At 36.6% G+C, this 27,560-nt stretch overlaps 1 protein-coding gene across 1 annotated transcript in view; it reads right to left on the bottom strand.

Moving 5' to 3' along the window:
• The window catches only part of LOC128656482 (dystonin-like), a 958,955-nt gene that overhangs the window by 729,740 nt on the left and 201,655 nt on the right, over positions 1 to 27,560 (bottom strand). The window contains 1 exon segment of the mRNA XM_053710402.1: positions 7,412 to 7,501. Coding sequence (XP_053566377.1) covers positions 7,412 to 7,501 — 90 coding nt within the window.

The raw sequence follows: 27,560 nt of genomic DNA on the forward strand, positions 1-27,560 counted from the left end.
CCCTACAACTTTGTCCTACACCTTTACCCTACACCTTTACCCTACACATTTATCCTACACCTTTACCCTAAACCTTTACCCTACACATTTACCCTACAACTTTATCCTACACCTTTACCCTACACCTTTACCCTATACATTTACTCTACACCTTTACCCTACATATTTATTCTACACCTTTACCCTATACCTTTACCCTACACCTTTATCCTACACCTTTACCATGCAACTTTACCCTACACCTTTATCCTATACCTTTACCCTACACCTTTATCCTATACCTTTATCCTACACCTTTACCCTGCACCTTTATCCTACACATTTATCATATACCTTTATCCATTACCCTACACCTTTATCCTATACCTTTATCCTACACCTTTACCCTGCACCTTTATCCTACACATTTATCCTATACCTTTATCCATTACCCTACACCTTTATCCTATACCTTTATTCTACAACTTTATCCTAATACCTTTATCCTATACCTTTATCCTACACCTGTATCCAATACCTTTATCCATTACCCTACACCTTTATCCTATACCTTTATTCTACAACTTTATCCTACACCTTTATCCTATACCTTTATTCTACAACTTTATCCTACACCTTTATCCTATACCTTTATTCTACAACTTTATCCTACACCCTTTATCCTGCACCTTTACCCTACACATTTATCCTATACATTTATCCTTTACCCTACACCTTTATCCTATACCTTTATCCTACACCTGTATCCTATATCTTTACCCTATACCTTTATCCTAATACCTTTATCCTACACCTGTATCCTATACCTTTACCCTACACCTTTATCATACACCTTTACCCTGCATCTTTACCCTATACCTTTATCCTACACCTTTATCCTACACCTTTACCCTATACCTTTACCCTACACCTTTACCCTACACCTTTATCCTACACCTGTATCCTATACCTTTACCCTACACCTTTATCCAACACCTTTACCCTACACCTTTACCCTACACCTGTATCCTATACCTTTACCCTACACTTTTATCCTACACCTTTACCCTACACCTTTACCCTATACCTTTACCCTACACCTTTACCCTACACCTTTACCCTACACCTTTATCCTATACCTTTACTGTACACCTTTATCCTACACCTTTACCCTACACCTTTACCCTACACCTTAATCCTATACCTTTATCCTACATCTTTACCCTGCACTTTTATCCTACACATTTATCATATACCTTTATCCTATACCTTTATCCTACACCTTTACCCTGCACCTTTATCCTACACATTTATCCTACACATTTACCCTATACCTTTATCCTACACATTTATCCTATACCTTTATCCTTTACCCTACACCTTTATCCTATACCTTTATCCTAAACCTTTATCCTACAACTTTATCCTGCACCTTTACCCTTCACCTTTATCCTACACCTTTATCCTATACATTTATACTACACCTTTATCCTACACTTTTATCATACACCTTTATCCTAATACCTTTATCCTACACCTGTATCCTATACATTTACCCTACACCTTTATCCTACACCTGTATCCTATACCTTTTCCCTACACCTTTATCCTTGGAATACGTTTCTCAACTGTCCTAACTGTGCAGAAAATATGTTGTTATACTGTTTAGTTTAATAGCATTGCCTGAATGCTATGCGCATAATAGCTGTTTTAAAAACAGAAAAATTAATTAATAGGTATAAAGATTTCAAAGGAGAGCCCTTCAGTTATAAAACAATCAATTACAAAGCAGTTTAAAGGTGTAGGGTAAAGTTGCAGGGTAAAGGTGTAAGATTAAGGTATAGGATAAAGGTGTAGGGTAAAATTGCAGGGTAAAGGTGTAGGATAAAGGTGTAGGGTAAATGTGTAGGATAAAGGTGTAGGATAAATGTGTAGGATAAAGGTGCAGGGTAAAGGTGTACGATAAAGGTGTAGGGTAAATGTGCAGGGTAAAGGTGCAGGGTAAAGGTGTAGGATAAAGTTGTAGGATAAAGGTGTAGGGTAAAGGTGTAGGGTAAAGGTGTAGGGTAAAGGTGCAGGGTAAAGGTGTAGGGTAAAGGTATAGGGTAAAGGTGTAGGGTAAAGGTATAGGGTAAAGGTGTAGGGTAAAGTTGCAGGGTAAAGGTGTAGGATAAAGGTGTAATGTAAAGGTATAGGATACAGGTATAGAATAAATGTGTAGAGAAAAGGTGCAGGGAAAAGTTGTAGGGTAAAGGTATAGGATAAATGTGCAGGGTAAAGGTGCAGGGTAAAGGTGTAGGGTAAAGGTGCAAGGTAAAGGTGCAGGGTAAAGGTACATGATAAAGTTGTAGGATAAAGGTGTAGGGTAAAGGTGTAGGGTAAAGGTGTAGGGTAAAGGTATAGGGTAAAGGTGTAGGGTAAAGGTATAGGGTAAAGGTGTAGGGTAAAGTTGCAGGGTAAAGGTGTAGGATAAAGGTGTAATGTAAAGGTATAGGATACAGGTATAGAATAAATGTGTAGAGAAAAGGTGCAGGGAAAAGTTGTAGGGTAAAGGTATAGGATAAATGTGCAGGGTAAAGGTGCAGGGTAAAGGTGTAGGGTAAAGGTGCAAGGTAAAAGTGCAGGGTAAAGGTACATGATAAAGGTGTAGGATAAAGGTGTAGGGTAAAGTTGTAGGGAAAATGTGTAGGGTAAAGGTGTAGGGTAAAGGTGTGGGGGAAAGGTGTAGGATAAAGTTTTAGGGTAAAGGTATAGAACAAAGGTGTAGGGTAAAGTTGCAGGGTAAAGTATAGGATAAAGGTGTAGGGTAAAGGTGCAGGGTAGAGGTGTAGGATACATGTGTAGGGTAAAGGTGTAGGTTAAAGGTGTAGGGTAAAGGTGTAGGGTAAATTTTTAGGGTAAAGGTGTATGATAAAAGTGTAGTATAAAGGTATAGGATAAAGGTGTTGGATAAAGGTATAGGATAAAAGTGTAGGGTAAAGGATAAAGGTATAGGATAAATGTGTAGGATAAAGGTGTAGGGTAAAGGTGCAGGATAAAGGTATAGGGTAAAGATATAGGATACAGGTGTAGGATAAAGGTATTAAGATAAAGGTGTATGATAAAAGTGTAGTATAAAGGTATAGGATAAAGGTGTTGGATAAAGGTATAGGATAAAAGTGTAGGGTAAAGGATAAAGGTATAGGATAAAAGTGTAGGGTAAAGGATAAAGGTATAGGATAAATGTGTAGGATAAAGGTGTAGGGTAAAGGTGCAGGATAAAGGTATAGGATAAAGGTGTAGGGTAAAGGTGTAGGATAAAGGTATAGGGTAAAGGATAAAGGTATAGGATAAATGTGTAGGATAAAGGTGTAGGGTAAAGGTGCAGGATAAAGGTATAGGATAAAGGTGTAGGGTAAAGGTGTAGGATAAAGGTGTAGGGTAAAGGTGTAGGATAAAGGTATAGGGTAAAGGATAAAGGTATAGGATAAATGTGTAGGATAAAGGTGCAGGGTAAAGGTGTAGGATAAAGGTATAGGATAAAGGTGTAGGGTAAAGGTGTAGGATAAAGGTGTATGGTAAAGGTATAGGATAAAGGTGTAGGGTAAAGGTGTAGGATAAATGTGTAGGATAAAGGTGCAGGGTAAAGGTGTAGGATAAAGGTATAGGATAAAGGTGTAGGGTAAAGGTGTAGGATAAAGGTGTACGGTAAAGGTATAGGATAAATGTGTAGGATAAAGGTGCAGGGTAAAGGTGTAGGATAAAGGTATAGGATAAAGGTGTAGGATAATTTGTGTTTTGAATGTACTTATTTTCCTGTGTCATTATACATTGAGGAGATTATTCCTTGTAGATATTACACATATACATTGCTGTAATCAGTTGTTTGCTGCATTGTATTTTACAGCAAATTTTCAATTATTGACATTTTTTACAACCACTTTACTTTTTTCCAGTGTTGAATTATCTTGTTAGTCTCCCTGGATATGTCTTAGTTGTACGTATACAGCATGGAATAATTAGACTGGGTGACGTACCTATTAATGAGATATGTCCTAAAATGCTAAAGGCAAACAACTAGCAACTCTTAAGTGACAAATAAACACATTTAGGTTTATTAAAATATATAAAAAATATAAATCTCTGACACCTCTAGATTGGAGGTGATTTGGCATCAGCGATTAAAAGAATGTATGGTGTATTTTTTTGCTTTTCTCTTACTTACAGGTACAACAAACTAGTTATTTAAAAGATATAATGAATCCGTTTTTGTCAGAAGACAGCATAAGATGCTGTTCATCTACTGTCACACAGCTGTTATTGGTGTTAATATTACTATATTGGTTGAAACCTGTTAAACCCAATAAAGTTTATATATATATCCTTGTTTTGTTATTTAACCCCTTGGCCGCCAGATAGAGCTGTAAACAGCCTTCTCCAGTAGGCAAGAGCTATGCACAAAAACAGTTATATTGAACAAGGCCTTCAGATAGCTGTTAGCAATATATAACTAGTAGCTTATTTGCATCTAAAAGTCAATTATCCCAGTCACTGCAAAGCTAAACACGTATTAGTATTGTTATGGGGGTAACACCTACCCCCTTATCCTCATCCTCCAAATCCTCATGCTGTTCATACTCGCATGCGTCTGAGGAACTCACCAACCGCAAGGTCTTCAAAAAATCCCGTTCCCTCGGCTAATGAACACAACAGATAGGACAAGAAGAAGCACAGCAGAGACACACACCACAAATGAGGAGAAAAAGCATGAAAAGAACATAATGAAGAGGAGGAATACCCAGTCTAGGAAGTAATGATCACCACAGAAACACAGACTAACAATTGGGGCAACATCAAGAAAGAGTTTTTGACTTTTGGTGCTAGAGAGTTATAAAAATCATTGCTATGCAGGGTCACAAATGATTTGGTATCAGTTTGAAAATATAAAATGAGATATCCCTGAACACTAATATCATTAAACTGTTTTTAGAAAGTTTATTAGGCAGCAAAGCATAGTGAATGTAAAACTATCACAGCCTATACAGGAGAAGAGGTAGCATCATATTTTGTGGCACACAATATGACTTATGTAATAACTAGTGGTATGGGGGGTATATTGCTCAGTAAAGCCCCTAGTATCTGTAATATGAGGGTTGTTTAATAAGTTAAAGGGATTTAAATCTGTTTGATTGCTGTAATAAAATTTACTACAATTAATTTTAACTTTTATTTATTTTTTAACTTTGTTTGTGCAGGGTCAATTACTTCATGTTACAGTCCCACAAGGCTGGGGTCTCTACAGGAAGGCATAAATAGTCTAATGTCATAAATCTTCTATAGCAATATGAGCTGGTTTACTGTTCAGTGAAGGCTAAAGAAACAGGAAGTAGGTTTCTTGCCCATGCTCAGAAGAAGCAGAATGCAACTTAAGTTCTCAGCATGTCAGCTCCCTTATGTCACTATAGAAAGTGGATACACTGAGAATTACGTGCACACTTTGCAATAAAACAAGTTAGTTGTTTGCTGTTTTTTTTAACACAATCTGATTCTTTTAATGTTTACTTTGATTTAACGTTTATATTTTTTACTAAAGGAGCACTTTTTCATATCCCTTTAAATAAAAAGACTACTGCTCTTGTGAGCAATAATACATTTTCTGCTAATGTAATTTCTTTTTAGACCTATATTGAAACCACTCATTTAGTTTGAGATAGCACATATATAAGTATTTTAAATGTTTTTTTGCATATTAAGACAAAATTAATCACATATTAATTCTTATTCACTTCAATTCAACCCATATCTTTCAATTCTAAAACAGATTACATTAAAAAAAAAATTATGGTCAACATCTAAGTAGCAAAAAATAATTTGTGATTTTTAATAGCTAAGAGAGGGACAGCAAAAGGAGACAATTAGATAAAATAGCACATTTAGTACAAGGGCACTGAGAGGAGGTAAGAAAGGGGCGTGAGAGAAAATGAAGGGCAATAAGAGAGAGAGGGAGATATCACAAAGAATGAAAGAAGAGGGGACAATAGAGAGAATGGAGAACAGGAAGCAGAGGACAGAGGGGCAATGAGAGAATGGATTGGTTTGTAGAGAACAGGAAGCAGAGGACAGAGGGGCAATGAGAGAATGGATTGGTTTGTAGAGAACAGGAAGCAGAGGACAGAGGGGCAATGAGAGAATGGATTGGTTTGTAGAGAACAGGAAGCAGAGGACAGCGGGGCAATGAGAGAAAAATCAGAGGAACAGGTACAATCAAAGAGGAGATGGAAATAATGAGTGAAATAAGGGATAGAAGTGAAAGGCTGATAATAAATAATATATAAGGCAAAAAAAGTAATAAAACCAAAGAAAGAAGAAAAGGTGCAGAGTTAAAGTGAAGGTCAATTTTCATCATTGAGTGCCCGGTTTTTAAAAATACTTTTAAAAACAGGGGCATTTTCATGAAAATTAACAATGGATTTGAAGAAATACTTACCTTTTACTCCTGCAAAGCCGGATCGACGATCCCCCTCCTTCTTCTTCCTGCTGTAGACCACAGCAATGACGAAACTGGCTTCCTCCAATCACAGCCAGGCATCACAAGCTGGACGCTCTGGGGTGCAAGCCATGATTGGAGTAAGCCGGTTTTGTCATTTCTGACGTCAGTACAGAGGAACTGAGGCTGAGATCGGCGATCCGGTTTTGCAGAAGTAAAAGGTAAGTATTTCTTCAAATCCAGTGCAATGTAAATTTTCATCAATGAAAGTGCCGTTGTTTTTAAAAATATTTTTAAAAACCGGGCACTCATTGATGAAAACTGACCTTCACTTTAAAGACAAAATGGGTGAGGAGGACACAGACAAAGCTGTTTTTTTTATTTGGCAAGACGAAGATACATTTGATGTTGGGCTACACCAAGGTGCAGAATTCCCTCTCACTCTTGTAATTCTAATGTTGAGCTGTCCATAGACATGTGATGTATCAGATTCAGTTCTATTGGGCAGGTAGATTTGATAGGACAGCTAGAAGCTTATTACCATTAGCATTAAAAGGTGACCGTCATGCACCCAAGCAGAGGGAGACATTTAAATTATTTGAAATGTCATTTTCTTTAACAGATAGTTGCATTTTTTTAATTGCACTTTCTTTCACAAATATCTTTGAATTATTAAGAACAGGATTTAGATGTCATCAGATGCCATTTTCCACTGTTTATCTTTTCTAAGATGTAGTTACAACAATGTCTCGTCTAGCACCAAAATATCTCCAGCTTTCCTATTCCTTGATAAGTAGTGTAAAGGTCATTATTACATAGGAAAAGGAGTAGAGATGATAGGAACATAGAATAAACTATATAGAGGGAATACAAAGAAAATCTCCATAAAATAAACTGTCTATTCTCTTACTAGCTATATTTATTTGCTTTGTTATTTCCCTTGATTTACAAAATATAAGCACTTACCAGGGTATCTCCAGAGAGCACCTCTAATAGAGAGATTAAGTTATGTCCATCCCGTAGATCCTCATATAAATCATTCACATGTTTCCGTACCTGCAGGAAGCAAACATTTTACACCTTTAGTTCAATGTTAGAAATAGACTGTGCTACATGCTTTCTCATGATATAACTATTTGTTCACTTAAAGGGACACTGAACCAAAAAAATTTATTTCGTGATTCAGATAGAGCATGAAATTTTAAGCAACTTTCTAATTTACTCTTATTATCACATTTTCTTCATTCTCTTGATATCTTTATTTTAAATGCAAGAATGTAAGTTTAGATGCCGGCCCATTTTTGGTGAACAACCTGGGTTGTTCTTGCTGATTGTTGGATAAATTCATCCACCAATAAAAAAGTGCTGTCCATAGTTCTGAACCAAAAAAAACTTAGATGCTTTTTTTTCAAATTAACGCCTAGATTTAGAGTTGGGCGGTAGCCGTCAAAACCAGCGTTAGAGGCTCCTAACGCTGGTTTTTACCGCCCGCTGGTATTTGGAGTCAGTCAGGAAAGGGTCTAACGCTCACTTTCCAGCCGCGACTTTTCCATACCGCAGATCCCCCTATGCCATTTGCATATCCTATCTTTTCAATGGGATCTTTCTAACGCTGGTATTTAGAGTCGTGGCTGAAGTGAGCGTTAGAAATCTAACGACAAGACTCCAGCCGCAGAAAAAAAACAGGAGTTAAGAGCTTTTTGGGCTAACGCCGGTTCATAAAGCTCTTAACTACTGTGGTCTAAAGTACACTAACACCCATAAACTACCTATGCACCCCTAAACCGAGGTCCCCCCACATCGCCGCCACTGGATTAAAATTTTTAACCCCTAATCTGCCGCTCCGTATACCACCGCCATCTACGTTATCCCTATGAACCCCTAATCCCCCTCACTCCCGCCTCACTAACCCTATAAGAAATAGTATTAACCCCTAATCTGCCCTCCCTAACATCGCCGACACCTAACTTCAATTATTAACCCCTAATCTGCCAATCGCACCTCACCGCTACTATAATAAATGGATTAACCCCTAAAGCTAAGTCTAACCCTAACACTAACACCCCCCTAAGTTAAATATAATTTAAATCTAACGAAAAAAATTAACTCTTATTAAATAAATTATTCCTATTTAAAGATAAATACTTACCTGTAAAATAAACGCTAATATAGCTACAATATAACAAATAATTATATTGTAGCTATTTTAGGATTTATATTTATTTTACAGGCAACTTTGTAATTATTTTAACCAGGTACAATAGCTATTAAATAGTTATTAACTATTTAATAGCTAAAATAGTTAAAATAATTACAAAATTACCTGTAAAATAAATCCTAACCTAAGTTACAATTAAACCTAACACTACACTATCAATAAATTAATTAAATAAAATACCTACAATTATCTACAATTAAACCTAACACTACACTATCAACAAATTAATTAAATACAATACCTACAAATAACTACAATTAAATAAACTAACTAAAGTACAAAAAATAAAAAAGAACTAAGTTACAAAAAATAAAAAAATATTTACAAACATTAGAAAAATATTACAACAATTTTAAATTACACCTACTCTAACCCCCTAATAAAATAACAAAGACCCCCAAAATAAAAAAAATGCACTACCCTATTCTAAATTAAAAAAGTTCAAAGCTCTTTTACCTCACCAGCCCTGAAAAGGGCCATTTGCGGGGCATGCCCCAAATAATTCAGCTCTTTTGCCTGTAAAAAAAGAAATACAATTCCCCCCCCAACATTACAACCCACCACCCACATACCCCTAATCTAACCCAAACCCCCCTTAAATAAACCTAACACTAAGCCCCTGAAGATCTTCCTACCTTATCTTCACCATACCAGGTTCACCGATCCGTCCTCTGAAGTCTTCATCCAAGCCTCCGAAATCTTCATCCAAGCCCAAGCGGGGGCTGGCGATCCATCATCCGGCTGAAGTCTTCTATCAAGCGGCGGCTGAAGAGGTCCAGAAGAGGCTCCAAAGTCTTCATCCTATCCGGGAAGAAGAGTAGTTCCGGACCGGCAACCATCTTGATCCAAACAGCCAATAGAATGCGAGCTCAATCTGATTGGCTGATCCAATCAGCCAATCGGATTGAGCTTGAATCTGATTGGCTGATTCCATCAGCCAATCAGAATTTTCCTACCTTAATTCCGATTGGCTGATAGAATCCTATCAGCCAATCAGAATTCGAGGGACGCCATCTTGGATGACGTCCCTTAAAGGAACCTTCATTCTTCAGTTGGTCGTCGGAAGAAGAGGACGGATCCGCGTCGGAGGTCTTCAACATGGAGCCGTTCGTCATCGGATGAAGATAGAAGATGCCGCTTGGATCAAGATGGTTGCCGGTCCGGATCTACTCTTCTTCCCGGATAGGATGAAGACTTTGGAGCCTCTTCTGGACCTCTTCAGCCGCCGCTTGATAGAAGACTTCAGCCGGATGATGGATCGCCAGCCCCCGCTTGGGCTTGGATGAAGATTTCGGAGGCTTGGATGAAGACTTCAGAGGACGGATCGGTGAACCTGGTATGGTGAAGATAAGGTAGGAAGATCTTCAGGGGCTTAGTGTTAGGTTTATTTAAGGGGGGTTTGGGTTAGATTAGGGGTATGTGGGTGGTGGGTTGTAATGTTGGAGGGGTATTGTATGTTTTTTTTACAGGCAAAAGAGCTGAATTATTTGGGGCATGCCCCGCAAATGGCCCTTTTCAGGGCTGGTAAGGTAAAAGAGCTTTGAACTTTTTTAATTTAGAATAGGGTAGGGCATTTTTTTATTTTGGGGGTCTTTGTTATTTTATTAGGGGGCTTAGAGTAGGTGTAATTAGTTTAAAATTGTTGTAATATTTTTCTAATCTTTGTAAATATTTTTTTATTTTTTGTACTTTAGTTAGTTTATTTAATTGTAGTTATTTGTAGGTATTGTATTTAATTAATTTATTGATAGTGTAGTGTTAGGTTTAATTGTAGATAATTGTAGGTATTGTATTTAATTAATTTATTGATAGTGTAGTGTTAGGTTTAATTGTAACTTAGGTTAGGATTTATTTTACAGGTAATTTTGTTATTATTTTAACTATTTTAGCTATTAAATAGTTCTTAACTATTTAATAGCTATTGTACCTGGTTAAAATAATTACAAAGTTGCCTGTAAAATAAATATTAATCCTAAAATAGCTACAATATAATTATAATTTATATTGTAGCTATATTAGGCTTTATTTTACAGGTAAGTATTTATCTTTAAATAGGAATAATTTATTTAATAAGAGTTAATTTATTTCGTTAGATTTAAATTATATTTAACTTAGGGGGGTGTTAGTGTTAGGGTTAGACTTAGCTTTAGGGGTTAATCCATTTATTATATTAGCGGTGAGGTGCGATCGGCAGATTTGAGGTTAATAATTTAAGTTAGGTGTCGGCGATGTTAGGGAGGGCAGATTAGGGGTTAATACTATTTCTTATAGGGTTAGTGAGGCGGGAGTGAGGCGGATTAGGGGTTAATAACTTTATTATAGTAGCGGTGAGATGCGGTCGGCAGATTAGGGGTTAATAAGTGTAGGTAGGTAGCGGCGACGTTGTGGGGGGCAGATTAGGGGTTAATAAATATAATATAGGGGTCGGCGCTGTTAGGGGCAGCAGATTAGGGGTACATAGGGATAATGTAGGTGGCGGTGGTGTACGGAGCGGCAGATTAGGGGTTAAAAAAAATATGCAGGTGTCAGCGATAGCGGGGTCGGCAGATTAGGGGTTAATAAGTGTAAGGTTAGGGGTGTTTAGACTCGGGGTACATCTTAGGGTGTTAGGTGCAGACATAGGAAGTGTTTCCCCATAGGAAACAATGGGGCCACGTTAGGAGCTGAACGCTGCTTTTTTGCAGGTGTTAGGTTTTTTTTCAGCTCAAACTGCCCCATTGTTTCCTATGGGGGAATCGTGCACGAGCACGTTTTTGAAGCTGGCCGCGTCCGTAAGCACCGCTGGTATCGAGAGTTGAAGTGGCGGTAAATTATGCTCTACGCTCCTTTTTTGGAGCCTAACTCAGCCATTCTGTGAACTCTAAATACCAGCGGTATTTAAAAGGTGCGGCCAGAAAAAAGCATGCGTAGCTAACGCACCCCTTCTAACGCAAAACTCCAAATCTAGGCCAAAGATAGCAAGAGAACGAAGAAAAATAGATAATAGGAGTAAATTAGAAAGTTGCTTAAAATTGCATGCTCTATCTGAATTTGGGTTCAAACAATTTCCCATTTTTCTCTTGATATCCTTTGTTGAAAATCATACCTATGTAGGCTCAGACGCAGATATGCCCTATTGGAAGTTAGCTGCTGCTTGGTAGCTGTGCATAGATACTCTTGTCATTGGCTTACCCAATATGTTCAGCTAGCTCCTAGTAGTGCATTGATGCTCCTTCAACAAACGATAACAAGAGAATGAAGCAAATTTGATAACATAAGTAAACTGGAAAATTGCAAGTTCTACCAGAGTCATGAAATAAATATGTATGGTTTTATGTTCCCTTTAACCCTACAGTTGTCTAGGTCTATTGATTGTTCACAATTAGTAAATTACATCAACCCCTTGTATGGCATCACGTAATTTGAAATGAAAATGTTTTTCTGTCACTGTTGTTAATTTTACAATCATTTATTGTCTGTATTTAGTGTTAAAATGTCAGTCTCTAGAAACCTCCTACCACGTTCCCCATTAGGCACAGAGAATATACAAATCGTCAGAGGAGCCAGTCCCAAAAAACAGTATTGTTGTCTTGAGTACAACTCTCCGATGGTGGACACCACAATCAGACCCACATGACCAGCAAAGAACTGACACAAAATACAGGATCCCAAGGCACAATATCCCACATGTTCCAAAGTAAAGAGAAGCAACTCTCCACAATAGAAAACATACGCACAAGTGAAGCGCACTCAAACAGTGCATAAAAAGCCATCTGGGTCATGTGCTGCCTCCCAGTTGGCTAAAATACCCAATCAACATAGAACAACCATCTTCTTCTGCATTACCCAAACTGGAGCACCCGTAGTGATCCACAAATGAAACAGAACCGTTGATGAAAGAAACCCCCTGGTATTGATGACTACTTAATAAAATAATAATTAAACAGTAAAAACACACTGTAACACGTTTCTCATCTTAAAGGGACATGAAACCTAAAACTTTTCTTTCATGTTTCAGATAGAGCATGTGATTTTAAACAACTTTACAATTAATTTGCTTTGTTCTCTTGGTATCCTTAGATGAAAACCATACCTAGGTTGGCTCAGTATCAGCAATGCACCACTGGGAGCTAGCTGCTGATTGGTGCTGCAAGTAAATGTTTCTTGTAATTGGCTCACCAGATGAGTTCAGCTGGCTCCCAGCAGTGCATTGCTGCTGCTGTTTCAACAATGGATACCAAGAAAATTCGGCAATTTTGATAATAGAAGTGAATTGGAAAGTTGTTTAAAATTATATGTTCTAGCTGAATTATGGAAGAAAAGTATGGGTTTCATGGCCCTTTAACACTTTTTCTTTTTTTTAATAACTGCTTGAAGAACTTGTTAGAGTATTTCTTATTGTGTACAGTGCTTCTGTTTACTTTGGCGCTTGTGGGATCTTTTGCCATGGAGCATGATTTCCTGTTTGTATTTTGTATTTAGAGATTGTTTTATTATGCATGCTCTAGGTATTTTTTCATCTTCTTTTTTATGGAACATGCTCTATTCTAACTGAAAAGCTTATCAAAGTATTTAGTTTCAAAGATCCCCATAGGCTTTAATGGAATAGAATATGCACTTAAGTTATAGAAACTAGCCAACACTTTAATAAAATATCTCATATAGTGAAATGTATATTTGGTTTATACATAAATGTGCAAACTGCCTTAAACAATACTTTTCAAAACAAAAAACAGCATAAATTCTACTAGTACATAGTAATGTCTAATGCCTATATATGCAAGTTGCATAAAATGCAAAAAGAAGTGTGAGAAACCTTACATGCTATAATTCACTTTACTGCTTATGAGGTCTCATTTTTCAACCATACTCTACTCTTCTCTATAAACAGTTTGGTGCATAAATATCTATTTTACTTTCTCTATCCTGAACATTCCCTGAGAATTGTTTCCTCAATACAGGATATGTTTTTTTTAAGATAAAACTAAGATGCTCTATTTTAAGTTTCCAAGAATTTGGCTAAATATAAAAAGTATTTTTTTAAGAGCTGTCATTGTGGGTTTAATATATGAATTATTTCTACACATCAGTGGCAACATTTGTAAAAACATGTTGGGCTAGATTATAAGTGGAGTGCTAATTTATCGAGTTTGTGGTAGCAATTAGTGCTCCGAAAATTAATCAGAGGTCAGGTTAATTTTAAAAAGGTCCCCCAATTGCCCCCCAAATTAAGTGTGCATATCCCTGTTAACAATAAAAAATATCAGCAGTTTTATGCCTTTACATAGTGGTCTATGGGGAACTGTGTTATTCCTATAAATATATATGTATGTGCTTATATACCTGTATATTTATGTGTTCATATGTGTATATACACAAACATAAATATATATGTATGTGCTCATATACCTATATATTTATGTGTTCATATGTGTATATACACAAACATAAATATATATGTATGTGCTTATATACCTATATATTTATGTGTTCATATGTGTATATACACAAACATAAATATATATGTATGTGCTTATATACCTATATATTTATGTGTTCATATGTGTATATACACAAATAAACATAAATATATATGTATGTGCTTATATACCTATATATTTATGTGTTCCTATGTGTATATACACAAAAAACATAAATATATATTTATATATTCATATACATATATACTAAATATTTTCTGCCCATCGCTGCGAGACTTACCCCTTCACTGAGCTAGGTTCTCAGCCGTGTCTCACGGAATTAGAACGAGGCTCCCATTGGAGCCTATGGAAGTGAGCTCTTGTGAGCACAAAGCTTCCATGCAATGCAAATGCGAGGTCTGGTTTACATTGCGCTTTACTTGTAATACCAGCACACATTTGTATTACTGAGTGGAGCACAAATTTCATGCTCGCATAAGCTCAATTTTGCACTCCACTCGTAATCTGCCCTTAATAGTCAGGGGTATGAAAGTCAAAATTACATTTAAAAATTAAACTTTCATGATTCAGATAGAGCATGTAATTAAGACAATTTTCAATTTATGTCTATTATCAATTTTACTTCTTTCTCTTGGTTTAATTTGTTGAAAAGAATATCTACATATTCTGAGGTGCAGCAATACACTACTGAGAGTGATTGGAAGCTATAAACCTATGAATCTTGTCATTGGCTCACCAGCTAGCATTGCTGCTCTGGAGCTGAATTTAACTATCGCCTAGATTTAGAGTTTTGCGGCCAAAGGGGTGCGTTAGCTATGCGTGCTTTTTTTCCCCCGCACCTTTTAAATACCGCTGGTATTTAGAGTTCACAGAATGGCTGGGTTTTCAGTGCGTTAGGCTCCAAAAAGGGAGTGTAGAGCATAATTTAACGCCACTGCAACTCTCGATACCAGCGGTGCTTACGGACGCGGCCAGCTTAAAAAACGTGCTCGTGCACGATTCCCCCATAGAAAACAATGGGGCTGTTTGAGCTGAAAAAAAACTTAACACCTGCAAAAAAGCCGCGTTCAGCTCCTAACGCAGCCCCATTGTTTCCTAGGGGGAAACACTTCCTACGTCTGCACCTAACACTCTAACATGTACCCCGAGTCTAAACACCCCTAACCTTACACTTATTAACCCCTAATCTGTCGCCCCCGCTATCGCTGACCCATGCATATTATTTTTAACCCCTAATCTGCCGCTCCGTACACCCCCGCCACCTACATTATCCCTATGTACCCCTAATCTGCTGCCCTAACATCGCCGACCCCTATATTATATTTATTAACCCCTAATCTGCCGCCCCCAACGTTGCCTCCACCTAACTACACTTATTAACCTCTAATCTGCCGACCGGACCTGAGCGCTACTATAATAAATGTATTAACCCCTAATCCACCTCACTCCCGCCTCAATAACCCTATAAGAAATAGTATTAACCCCTAATCTGCCCTCCCTAACATTGCCGACACCTAACTTCAAGTATTAACCCCTAATCTGCCGATCGGAGCTCACCGCTACTCTAATAAATTTTTTAACCCCTAAAGCTAATTATAACCCTAACCCTAACACCCCCCTAAGTTAAATATAATTTTATTCTAACGAAATAAATTAACTCTTATTAAATAACTTATTCCTATTTAAAGCTAAATACTTACCTGTAAAATAAACCCTAATATAGCTACAATATAAATTATAATTATATTGTAGCTATTTTAGGATTAATATTTATTTTACAGGCAACTTTGTAATTATTTTAACCAGGTACAATAGCTATTAAATAGTTAATAACTATTTAATAGCTACCTAGTTAAAATAATAACAAAATTACCTGTAAAATAAATCCTAACCTAAGTTACAATTAAACCTAACACTACACTATCAATAAATTAATTAAATAAAATACCTACAATTATCTACAATTAAACCTAACACTACACTATCAATAAATAAATGAAATACAATTCCTACAAATAAATACAATTAAATAAACTAACTAAAGTACAAAAAATAAAAAAGAACTAAGTTACAAAAAATACAAGCATTAGAAAAAAATTACAACAATTTTAAACTAATTACACCTACTCTAAGCCCCCTAATAAAATAACAAAGACCCCCAAAATAAAAAAATGCCCTACCCCTATTCTAAATTACAAAAGTTCAAAGCTCTTTTACCTTACCAGCCCTTAAAAGGGCCCTTTGCGGGGCATGCCCCAAAGAATTCATCTCTTTTGCCTGTAAAAAAAAAACATACAATACCCCCCCCACATTACAACCCACCACCCACATACCCCTAATCTAACCCAAACCCCCCCTTAAATAAACCTAACACTAAGCCCCTGAAGATCTCCCTACCTTGTCTTCACCATGCCAGGTTCACCGATCGGTCCAGAAGAGGGTCCGAAGTCTTGATCCAAGCCCAAGCGGGGGGCTGAAGAGTGACGTCCATCCTCGGGCTGAAGTCTGGATCCAAGCGGCGGCTGAAGAAATCCATCATCGGGCTGAAGTCTTGATCCAAGCGGGCGCTGAAGAAGTCCATCATCGGGATGAAGTCTTCTATGAAGCAGCATCTTCAATCTTCTTTCTTCCGGAGCCATCATCTTCCAGCCGACACGGAACATCCTCTTCTACCGACGCCTACTCGCCGAATGACGGTTCCTTTAAATGACGTCTTTTAAGATGGCGTCCGTCGAATTCCGATTGGCTGATAGGATTCTATCAGCCAATCGGAATTAAGGTAGGAAAATTCTGATTGGCTGATGGAATCAGATTCAAGTTCAATCCGATTGGCTGATCCGATCAGCCAATCAGATTGATCTCGCATTCTATTGGCTGTTCCGATCAGCCAATAGAATGCGAGCTCAATCTGATTGGCTGATCGGATCAGCCAATCGGATTGAACTTGATTCTGATTGGCTGATTCCATCAGCCAATCAGAATTTTCCTACCTTAATTCCGATTGGGGGTCTAATTAGGGGGCTTAGAGTAGGTGTAATTAGTTTAAAATTGTTGTAATTTTTTTCTAATGCTTGTAAATATTTTTTTAATTTTTTGTAACTTAGTTCTTTTTTATTTTTTGTACTTTAGTTAGTTTATTTAATTGTATTTATTTGTAGGAATTGTATTTCATTTATTTATTGATAGTGTAGTGTTAGGTTTAATTGTAGATAATTGTAGGTATTTTATTTAATTAATTTATTGATAGTGTAGTGTTAGGTTTAATTGTAACTTAGGTTAGGATTTATTTTACAGGTAATTTTGTTATTATTTTAACTAGGTAGCTATTAAATAGTTATTAACTATTTAATAGCTATTGTACCTGGTTAAAATAATTACAAAGTTGCCTGTAAAATAAATATTAATCCTAAAATAGCTACAATATAATTATAATTTATATTGTAGCTATATTAGGGTTTATTTTACAGGTAAGTATTTAGCTTTAAATAGGAATAAGTTATTTAATAAGAGTTAATTTATTTCGTTAGAATAAAATTATATTTAATTTAGGGGGGGTTAGGGTTAGGGTTAGAATTAAAAATTTATTAGAGTAGTGGTGAGCTCCGATCGGCAGATTAGGGGTTAATACGTGAAGTTAGGTGTCGGCAATGTTAGGGAGGGCAGATTAGGGGTTAATACTATTTATTATAGGGTTATTGAGGCGGGAGTGAGGCGGATTAGGGGTTAATAACTTTATTATAATAGCGGCGCGGTCCGGTCGGCAGATTAGGGGTTAATAAGTGTAGGTAGGTAGCGGCGACGTTGGGGGCGGCATATTAGGGGTTAATAAATATAATATAGGGGTCGGCGGTGTTAGGGGCAGCAGATTAGGGTTTCATAGGGATAATGTAGGTGGCAGCGGTGTGCGGTCGGCAGATTAGGGGTTAAAAAATTTTAATAGAGTGGCGGCGATGTGGGGGGACCTCGGTTTAGGGGTACATAGGTAGTTTATGGGTGTTAGTGTACTGTAGAGCACAGTAGTTAAGAGCTTTATAAACCGGCGTTAGCCCAGAAAGCTCTTAACTACTGTTTTTTTTCTGCGGCTGGAGTTTTGTCGTTAGATTTCTAATGCTCACTTCAGCCACGACTCTAAATACCGGCGTTAGAAAGATCCCATTGAAAAGATAGGATACGCAATTGACGTAAGGGGATCTGCGGTATGGAAAAGTCGCGGCTGGAAAGTGAGCGTTAGACCCTTTAATGACTGACTCTAAATACCGGCGGTAGCCCAAAACCAGCGTTAGGAGCCTCTAACGCTGGTTTTGACGGCTACCGCCCAACTCTAAATCTAGCCGTATGTGTTTAACCCTTTTGCAAGTGTTATATGGCAGATTACATTAAGTTAGCAGGAATGACCTCTTATCGATTTTCCTCTATAAACGAAACATTAAAGGTAAATAAAATACAAAAAGTAAATGTTCTGATGTGCTAGAGAAAAAATGTTTATAATTGCACTAGTGTTTGCATACAATAGATCCTAGCTGTATGTATCATGTATATGTCTATAAATACATACCTAAATTTCTATCTCACCCTCTATGGCCATTTCAGAGTGTATATTACACGTGATTGTTTCTAAAAATGCATATTGGTAGCTGAAAAACATCCGATAAACACAATCAATTACCTCATTATAACGTAAAGCTAACTGTAAGTGTTCCTTTAATCTGCCAGTACGCTTGTAATGTAAATGCTAATTACTTGAGCATACACATGTTACATACATATATGTTAAAGGGACATGTAACACTTGGAGATTGTAATATACATTTTTTAATTAGGCATAATAAAAAGAAATGCAAAATACTTTCATTATTTATTTTGCTTCTTCTCTTGTTAGTTACCTCTGAAATTGGGGAGTTTTTAATTCTGAAAGTCGGAAATGCACACTGCAGACTAACCCTGCTACATGTCTGCCCCTAATTTGTGATTAGATAAGCAATTGCAAAGCAATGGAGTTTTTTTTGTTTGTTTTTACAAAAAGCAGCTACTTCGGCATCAAGTCTGGTTGCTCCAAATAAGGCAAGTTATTGAGGGGATTTAACCAGTGAAAAAACTACTGCAGAAAAAACTGTGTTAATGTACACAGAACGTTTTCACACTTGACTGATAATTTAATTTATTTTAATAGTACAGAACAGTCTTTTTATTACAAGGTGTTTCTGTCCTTTAAAATCCAAATAGTGAAATGACCATTTCAGCTACACATTTGCAAACATTTTCATTTATATATAACTTCCTAATATTTTGATACTGCCTATATACGCATAAATATATCACCCTATTACAAACGTGGCACAACTCTTAAATCTGGAGTCTGCCAACTTTGTAACTCTAGTTATTACTATTTCAGACTTTTCACGCTGTTTGCAGTGTATTTCGATTTCAAGTTTTAGCGGACTGGTTAAACAATATTATTTTGCCCTGTCACTCAGATTTCATTACCTATATCAATAAAGCAGCACTTTAACTAAACAAAATGTTAACCTACATGAGATTCAAAAGAAAAATATGGGTAACAAGACATATATTTTCATTTATTTATTTTCATATTCTGTGACCGGTACAGGGATAATGTGCTCAAATTTTTTTTTGTTTAATCTTAAAAAGAGGGTGTTTCATGGTACACTTGTTTTTACAATATCTAAGTTTCAAAATAAAAATTATTTGCATATAAAAAAAAAACACAAAGTCCCTTTAAGCAATTTATTGTTAACCTTGAATGTTCCTGCCACATGTTGAAATCCTGACAGGATAAAACATGAATTAAGTCCTAAACATTGGGAGCGGTATTCCTAGTGGGTGAGACTAACACACTAACGTACAGAATATTTTCCAGGGTTTACTTAGAACCTTTATACAAATTCATATTTATTATCCCATTTTAATCCTTGTGTTGCAAAATAAATATATTTGGTTACAAGCTAAAATTATTATTTAAGCTTTTGGACTGTGTTGGCGAATAACACAAAACATTCTGATTTTTTGTTTCCACTAAGAGTTATAGATTACAATTTATTTTTCTCTAGAACTAATACGGTAATGTCAAGATCTATACTTAACTTCTCAGTACTCTAGGCAAATAATGAATACTGATACCAAGACCTAGTACAGTATTGTTCTATATATTTATTATGGCTAATATTTAGCTGCTGCTACTTAATGATAAAGCACAGTAGAAACGGTAAAACAATGAAACGTTTATTGCAGTCTGTCAAACTCCTTCTGATCACAATCTGAATTCATATATTTTTATTTAAAATTAACAGATATTATAAACAATTAGGCTACCAGAGTGAACGCAACAATGTATTAATCTGCAATATGTTGCAGACCACTCAATCAGCCAATAAAATAATAAAGTAAATACTAGTGCATCTGTGACACTAGTATTTTATGAAATAAAGCTGATGTAAATCATATAAACAAATACAAACACTACTGAAAGCTTTGTTGACAAACAGTTGAATGCTTATGGATAAAAGTAGTATAGAACTGCACTAACACTGAGTATAGCACTGTAGTAATCAGCAAATCTACATACAATAATTTGTGCAGGTAAATTTATAGTTATAAAAACAGCAAAATATGTAAGCAGGACTTTTATTATTTATTACTGACTAATATGGTAATGTATTATTGCAATACAGATGTCTTTATTACAATAAACATGTTACTTAATGGTTTTAAAGCAATGTATTTTGAATAAACACAGTAATCTAGAGGTGTCTTGTGGCTCACACTTGCTCATTAATGACCAGTCCTTTACATATCCCCATTTGCAACTCTGTGTTCTTCACTGCAACTGGCTGATTCCAGCTATCTGTGAGGTTACAATATATTTGTTTATTGCTTTAAAAATGCTAGCAGTGGCCAGTGCTGGTGTGCAGGTATTGTAAATCATACCTATTTAACAGCAGGTGACACAGTGACATTATAAACACATACAAGCGGCATGCTGATAGAGAAGGATCTGAGGTGGCACTGATATCATGTGAGGTTTACACTAAATTACAGCAGTCAGCACAGGCAGGAAAAAATGTTAAGAAGGTCTTTTGGAAAGTCAAATTGAAACGTGTTTGATTCAAATAGAGCTTTTCAATTTAAGACACTTTTAAATTCATTTTCACGTTTACTTTGTTGTCTTGGTATCCATTGTTGAAAAAGTATATGTACATATCTACACTATTGGGAGCTAGCTTTGCACTGTGTCTCTTGTTATTGGCTCACATATGTACTCAGCGAGATCCCAAAAGTGCATTGCTGCTCTGGAGCTGACTATAACTATGTGTTCATTTGCAGGGGTTTAAACACACAATTGTTTATTTAAAAAGGAATTTACTGTAGGGAAAAAATTGGTAATGGTTAATAAGGGACTACAGGAGACAGTGTGTAATGATCTGATCTGCTGAGGCGATATGATCTAAGAGGTCGTGTCAGTATAAGGTCCCTCAAAGAACTTTAGAAACACAAATGTTAAATTGAGAAATGTTTATCTCAGTATGTAGGGTTCTGTGTCTGAAGGAGAGACTCATATATTACAATATAAGATCTAAAAAAAAAAAAAAAAAAAAAAGATTTTACATGATTTCTCTCCATGGTGGCGAGTTTTTGATCATCAGGCCCTCAGAGAGACTCTTTAGGCCACAGCTCAACAAAGTTTTTCAAAATCATCAAAATATATAACAAGTAGAAGTGTGTGTGTGTGCGCGCGTATGTACTGAATCCAAAATAGCAAGAAAAGTTATTAGTGCACTAAAAGAGACTCTCCCTCAATTATTTGAGCAGAAAATCCTATTTTAACCCCTTAATGACCACAATGTACCCTATATGTCACTGGTCGTTCAGGGTTTTTTCAGGACATAATAGTACAAGTCTAGCAAGAACACGCTATGAATTCCCTCCCTCCAGCAGGCTTTGTGGAATAGAGCAGTCTCAACGCTGGTGGCAAGACCGCGCTATAAAACAATTAAGTCCCAAAAAAAGGCCAGCGACATACAGGGTACGTCGCTGGTCCTTAAGGGGTTAAAGTTCGATATATTATGTATCAAACTTTATTCCAGATCACATGTATCAAAAGTAGATTCTAATAACCAGTCTCCATGGTAACAATAGTCGTATACAATATGGTAGCGTTTGGTGATTTAGTGCTAACCTCGGTTTTACAATTTATATTGTTTTACCTAACTTTTATGTTTAAAATTAGGTAAATACAACCTAAGATGAACAACAACACGACATAATACACTGTGTCATGATTTATTTAACAAAAATAAAGCCAAAATGGAGAAGCCATGTGTGAAAAACTAAGTACACCTTATGATTAATAGCTTGTAGAACCACCTTTAGCAGCAATAACATAAAGTTATGTTTTCTGTATGACTTTTATCAGTTTCTCAAATCATTGTGGAGGAATTTTGCCCCACTCTCCTTTACAACATTGCTTCAGTTCATTGAGGTTTTCGGGCATTTGTTTATGCACAGTTTTCTTAAGGTTCTGATATAGCATTTCAATCGGGTTGAGGTCTGGACTTTGACTGGGTCATTGCAACACATTGATTCTTTTCTTTTTCAGCCATTCTGTTGTAGATTTGCTGGTGTGCTTGGGCTCATCGTCCTGTTGCATGACCCAATTTCGGCCAAGCTTTAGCTGTTGGACAGATGGCCTCACATTTGACTCATAATACTTTGCTATACAAAGGAGTTCATGGTTGACTCAATGACTGTAAGGTACCCAGGTCCTGTGGCTGCAAAACAAGCCCAAATCATTACCCCTCCACCACCGTGCTTGACAGTTGCTATGAGGTGCTTGTGATAAAATGCTGTGTTTGTTTTTTGCCAAATGTGGCGCTGTGCATTATCTCCACTTTGGTCTTGTCTGTCCAAAGGACATTTTTCCAGACATCCTGTGGTTTGTTCAGATGCAACTTTGCAAACCTAAGTTGTGCTGCCTTGTTCTTTTTAGAAAGAAGACGCTTTCTCCTGGTAACCCTTCCATACAAACCATATTTGTAAGTCTTTTTCTAATTGTACTGTCATGAACTTTAACATTTAACATGCAAACTGAGGCCGGTAGAGTCTGAGATGTAACTCTTGTTTTTTTTTTTTTTGCATTTCTCTAAGTATTGCATGGTCTGAACTTGGGGTAAATTTGCTGGGACGTCCACTCCTGGGAAGATTGGCAACTGTTTTGCATGTTTTCCACTTGTGAATAATCTTTCTCAGTTTTTAAATGGCCTTATAACCCTTCCCAGATTGATGGGCAGCAACAATTGCTTCTCTAAAATCATTGCTGAATCTTTCCTCCTTGGCCTTGTGTTAACACCCACCTGAATGCTCCAGACCAACAGACTGCTAAAACTTCAGCTTTTATAGAGGTGGTTACACTTGCTGATTATTAATTAATCAAGGACATTTGATTAGCAGCACTTGGCTGCTACTTAGCCTCTTAATTCCTATGGAAGAAGTAAGGGTGTACTTAGTGTTTCACACATGGCTTTTCCATTTTGGCTTTATTTTTGTTAAATAATTCATGACACAGTGTAATATGTCATGTGTTGTTGTTCATCTGACGTTGTATTTACCTAATTTTAAGACCTGCTAAGGACCAGATGATTGTTATTATGTCCTTATGCGTAAAACCATAGAATTCAAGAGATTCTACGTTCTTTTTCCCATGTATGTGCTGAAATGTACTTGTGGTCTTTTGTATGGAGGGAAAAAAAATACATAAAAAAGGGGCATAGATCAACATAAATCTAACATTAGAATGCCTAAATTAAAACAACTCCGAGTTCCGTCTCTTGTTGCTGAGTGGGCCAGAAGGCTAAACAGCTAAGACTTATAGTTTCATAAAAAATAACACTAAACAGACGTGGATATGACCAAACAATTTCTCTTCAAGAAAGTTTAATTAAAGCTAGATATGTTATATCAAAATACATTCTTCAGACACTATAAATAGAAATGCCATGCAACAGTAGTCAGTTGTTGTTCAGTCTACATCCTACCCAAATGCAGAAAATGGAAATTCAATTATGGAAAACAAGACTCCATGATAAATCCTTGAATTCAAATAAATCTGACATTAATTCTTGCAAACACAAAAGTTTTTATTAACCTCATAACATCAACTGTTCATGGTGCTACACCCTGCTGGCATCCAAGTAGTTAAGCGTTACATGACTCCCTTAACAAATTAAAAGCTTAAATGGCCAGTAAAGTCAAAATGAAAATTAAAGGGACATCAAATCCCAAAAAAATATTTTATGATTCAGATAGAAAATACAAATTTAAACAACTTTCAAATTTACTTATATTATCTAATTGGTTCATTCTCTTGGTATCCTTTGTTGAAGAAGAAGCAATGCACTACTGGAAGCTAGGTAACGCACTGGGTGAGTCAATAACATGAGGCATATAGGTGCAGTCACCAATCAGCAGTTTATTAGCCTACCTAGGTATCATTTTCAACAAAGGATACCAAAAGAACAAAACAAAATAGATAATAGAATTAGAATGGAAAGTTGTTTAAAATCACATGCTCCATCTAAATCATGAAAGAAAAGAAAAATCTGTGTTTCATGTCCCTTTAAATGAATTGGATAGAGCATGAGGTTTTTGGGTTTTTTTTCCAAATTACTTCTATTACTAATTGTTGTTAGGTCTCTTGGTATTCTTTGTTAAAGGGTAATCCTAGGTGAGCTCAGGGGTGTGCTTGTGTTTTTAGCCTTCTGACAAACACTGCTGCCATAGAATACAAGAGACATGGGCACACTCCTATCAGCTAATATGTAACATTACGAGTGCTTTACCTTTGAGACTAATCTTCCCACTCTAGGATGAGACACCTGCATCCTAATATAAACCAAACACTTCTTCTCTCTCACGCATGGATATACCGTCAAGCTTCTGCCATAGCCTAGGCAATGAGATTTATGCTAAGAAGCGGGCACCTCTACCCACTGTTTCGTACCTCTCTCCATTTGGACTTCTGGAATTAATTGTTACTGTGTCTGAAGCGGTTCCGTTCTGAAGTCTACAGTCTTCTGGCTGGGGGTGTGCCTGTGCAAATGCTTACACAGTAAGAGAATCTCCTGTATATTATGTGTCTTCCTATTTGTGTCAATAACAGCATAACTTGTATATATCTGCACTTTATCTGCTCATCTGAATTTTACCTACTTAAACCTACCTCCGTGATAAACAGTAATATTCGTCATCAACGGAGCAAAGGCCTGTCCACAAATCCATACTGCTAGATTACGAGTCTTGCGTTAGCCTTAAAATGCAGCATTGAGAGGTCCCAACGCTGCTTTTTAATGCCCGCTGGTATTACGAGTCTTGAAATGACAGGCTCACCGCTCACTTTTTCGGCCAGACTCGAAAATACCGCAAATCCACTTACGTCAATTGCGTATCCTATTTTTTCAATGGGACTTGCATAGCGCCGGTATTACGAGTCTTCCAAAAAGTGAGCGGTAGACCCTCTCCTGTCAAGACTGGTACCGCATTTTAAAGTCAGTAGTTTTATGGTCTAACGCCGTAGCCTAAAACTCTTAACTAAAGTGCTAAAAGTTCATTAACACCCATAAACTACCTATTAACCCCTAAACTGAGGCCCCCCCCCATAAACTACCTATTAACCCCTAAACTGAGGCCCCCCCCCACATCGCAAACACTAAAATGAAATTTTTAACCCCTAATCTGCCGAACCGGACATCGCCGACACCTACCTACATTTATTAACCCCTAATCTGCCGCCCCCAACGTCGCCGCCACTATATTAAAGTTATTAACCCCTAAATCTAAGTCTAACCCTAACCCTAACACCCCCTAACTTAAATATAATTTAAATAAATCTAAATAAAATAACTACAATTAACAAAATTATTCCTATTTAAAACTAAATACTTACCTGTAAAACAAACCCTAAGCTAGCTACAATATAACTAATAGTTACATTGTAGCTAGTTTAGGATTTATTTTTATTCTACAGGCAACTTTGAATTTATTTTAACTAAGTAGAATAGTTATTAAATAGTTATTAACTATTTAATAGCTACCTAGTTAAAATAAAGACAAATTTACTTGTAAAATAAAACCTAACCTAAGTTACAATAACACCTTACACTGCACTATAATTAAATGAATTCCCTAAATTAACTACAATTAAATACAATTATCTAAAGTACGAAAAAAAACCCCACTAAATTACAGAAAATAATAAAATAATTACAAGTTTTTTAAACTAATTACACCTAATCTAATCCCCCTAATAAAATAAAAAAGCCCCCCAAAATAATAAAAAGCCCTACCCTATACTAAATTACAAATATCCCTTAAAAGGGCCTTTTGCGGGGCATTGCCCCAAAATAATCAGCTTTTTTACCTGTAAAAAAAAGTACAATACCCCCCCCAACATTAAAACCCACCACCCACACACCCAACCCTACTCTAAAACCCACCCAATCCCCCCTTAATAAAACCTAACACTAACCCCTTGAAGATCACCCTACCTTGAGAAGTCTTCACCCAACCGGGCCGAAGTCCTCAACGAAGCCGGGCGAAGTGGTCCTCCAGACGGGCAGAAGTCTTCATCCAAGCCGGGAAGAAGAGGTCCTCCAGACGGGCAGAAGTCTTCATCCAGACGGCATCTTCTATCTTCATCCATCCGACGCGGAGCGGGTCCATCTTCAAGACATCCGACGCAGAGCATCCTCTTCATCCGACGGCCGACGACTGAATGAAGGTTCCTTTAAGTGACGTCATCCAAGATGGCGTCCCTTCAATTCCGATTGGCTGATAGAATTCTATCAGCCAATCGGAATTAAGGTAGAAAAAATCCTATTGGCTGATGCAATCAGCCAATAGGATTGAAGTTCAATCCTATAGGCTGATCCAATCAGCCAATAGGATTGAGCTTGCATTCTATTGGCTGTTCCAATCAGCCAATAGAATGTGAGCTAAATCCTATTGGCTGATTGCATCAGCCAATAGGATTTTTTCTACCTTAATTCCGATTGGCTGATAGAATTCTATCAGCCAATCGGAATTGAAGGGACGCCATCTTGGATGATGTCACTTAAAGGAACCTTCATTCAGTCGTTAGGTTTTATTTTACAGGTAAATTTGTCTTTATTTTAACTAGGAAGTTATTAAATAGTTAATAACTATTTAATAACTATTGTACCTAGTTAAAATAAATACAAAGTTGCCTGTAAAATAAAAATAAATCCTAAGCTAGCTACAATGTAACTATTAGTTATATTGTAGCTAGCTTAGGGTTTATTTTATAGGTAAGTATTTAGTTTTAAATAGGAATAATTTAGTTAATGATAGTAATATTTATTTAGATTTATTTAAATTATATTTAAGTTAGGGGGGGTTAGGGTTAGACTTAGGTTTAGGGGTTAAGAACTTTAACGTTGGGGGCGGC

This window comes from Bombina bombina, chromosome 4 (genome assembly GCF_027579735.1).
Source record: "Bombina bombina isolate aBomBom1 chromosome 4, aBomBom1.pri, whole genome shotgun sequence".
NCBI classification, from domain to species: Eukaryota; Metazoa; Chordata; class Amphibia; order Anura; family Bombinatoridae; genus Bombina; species Bombina bombina.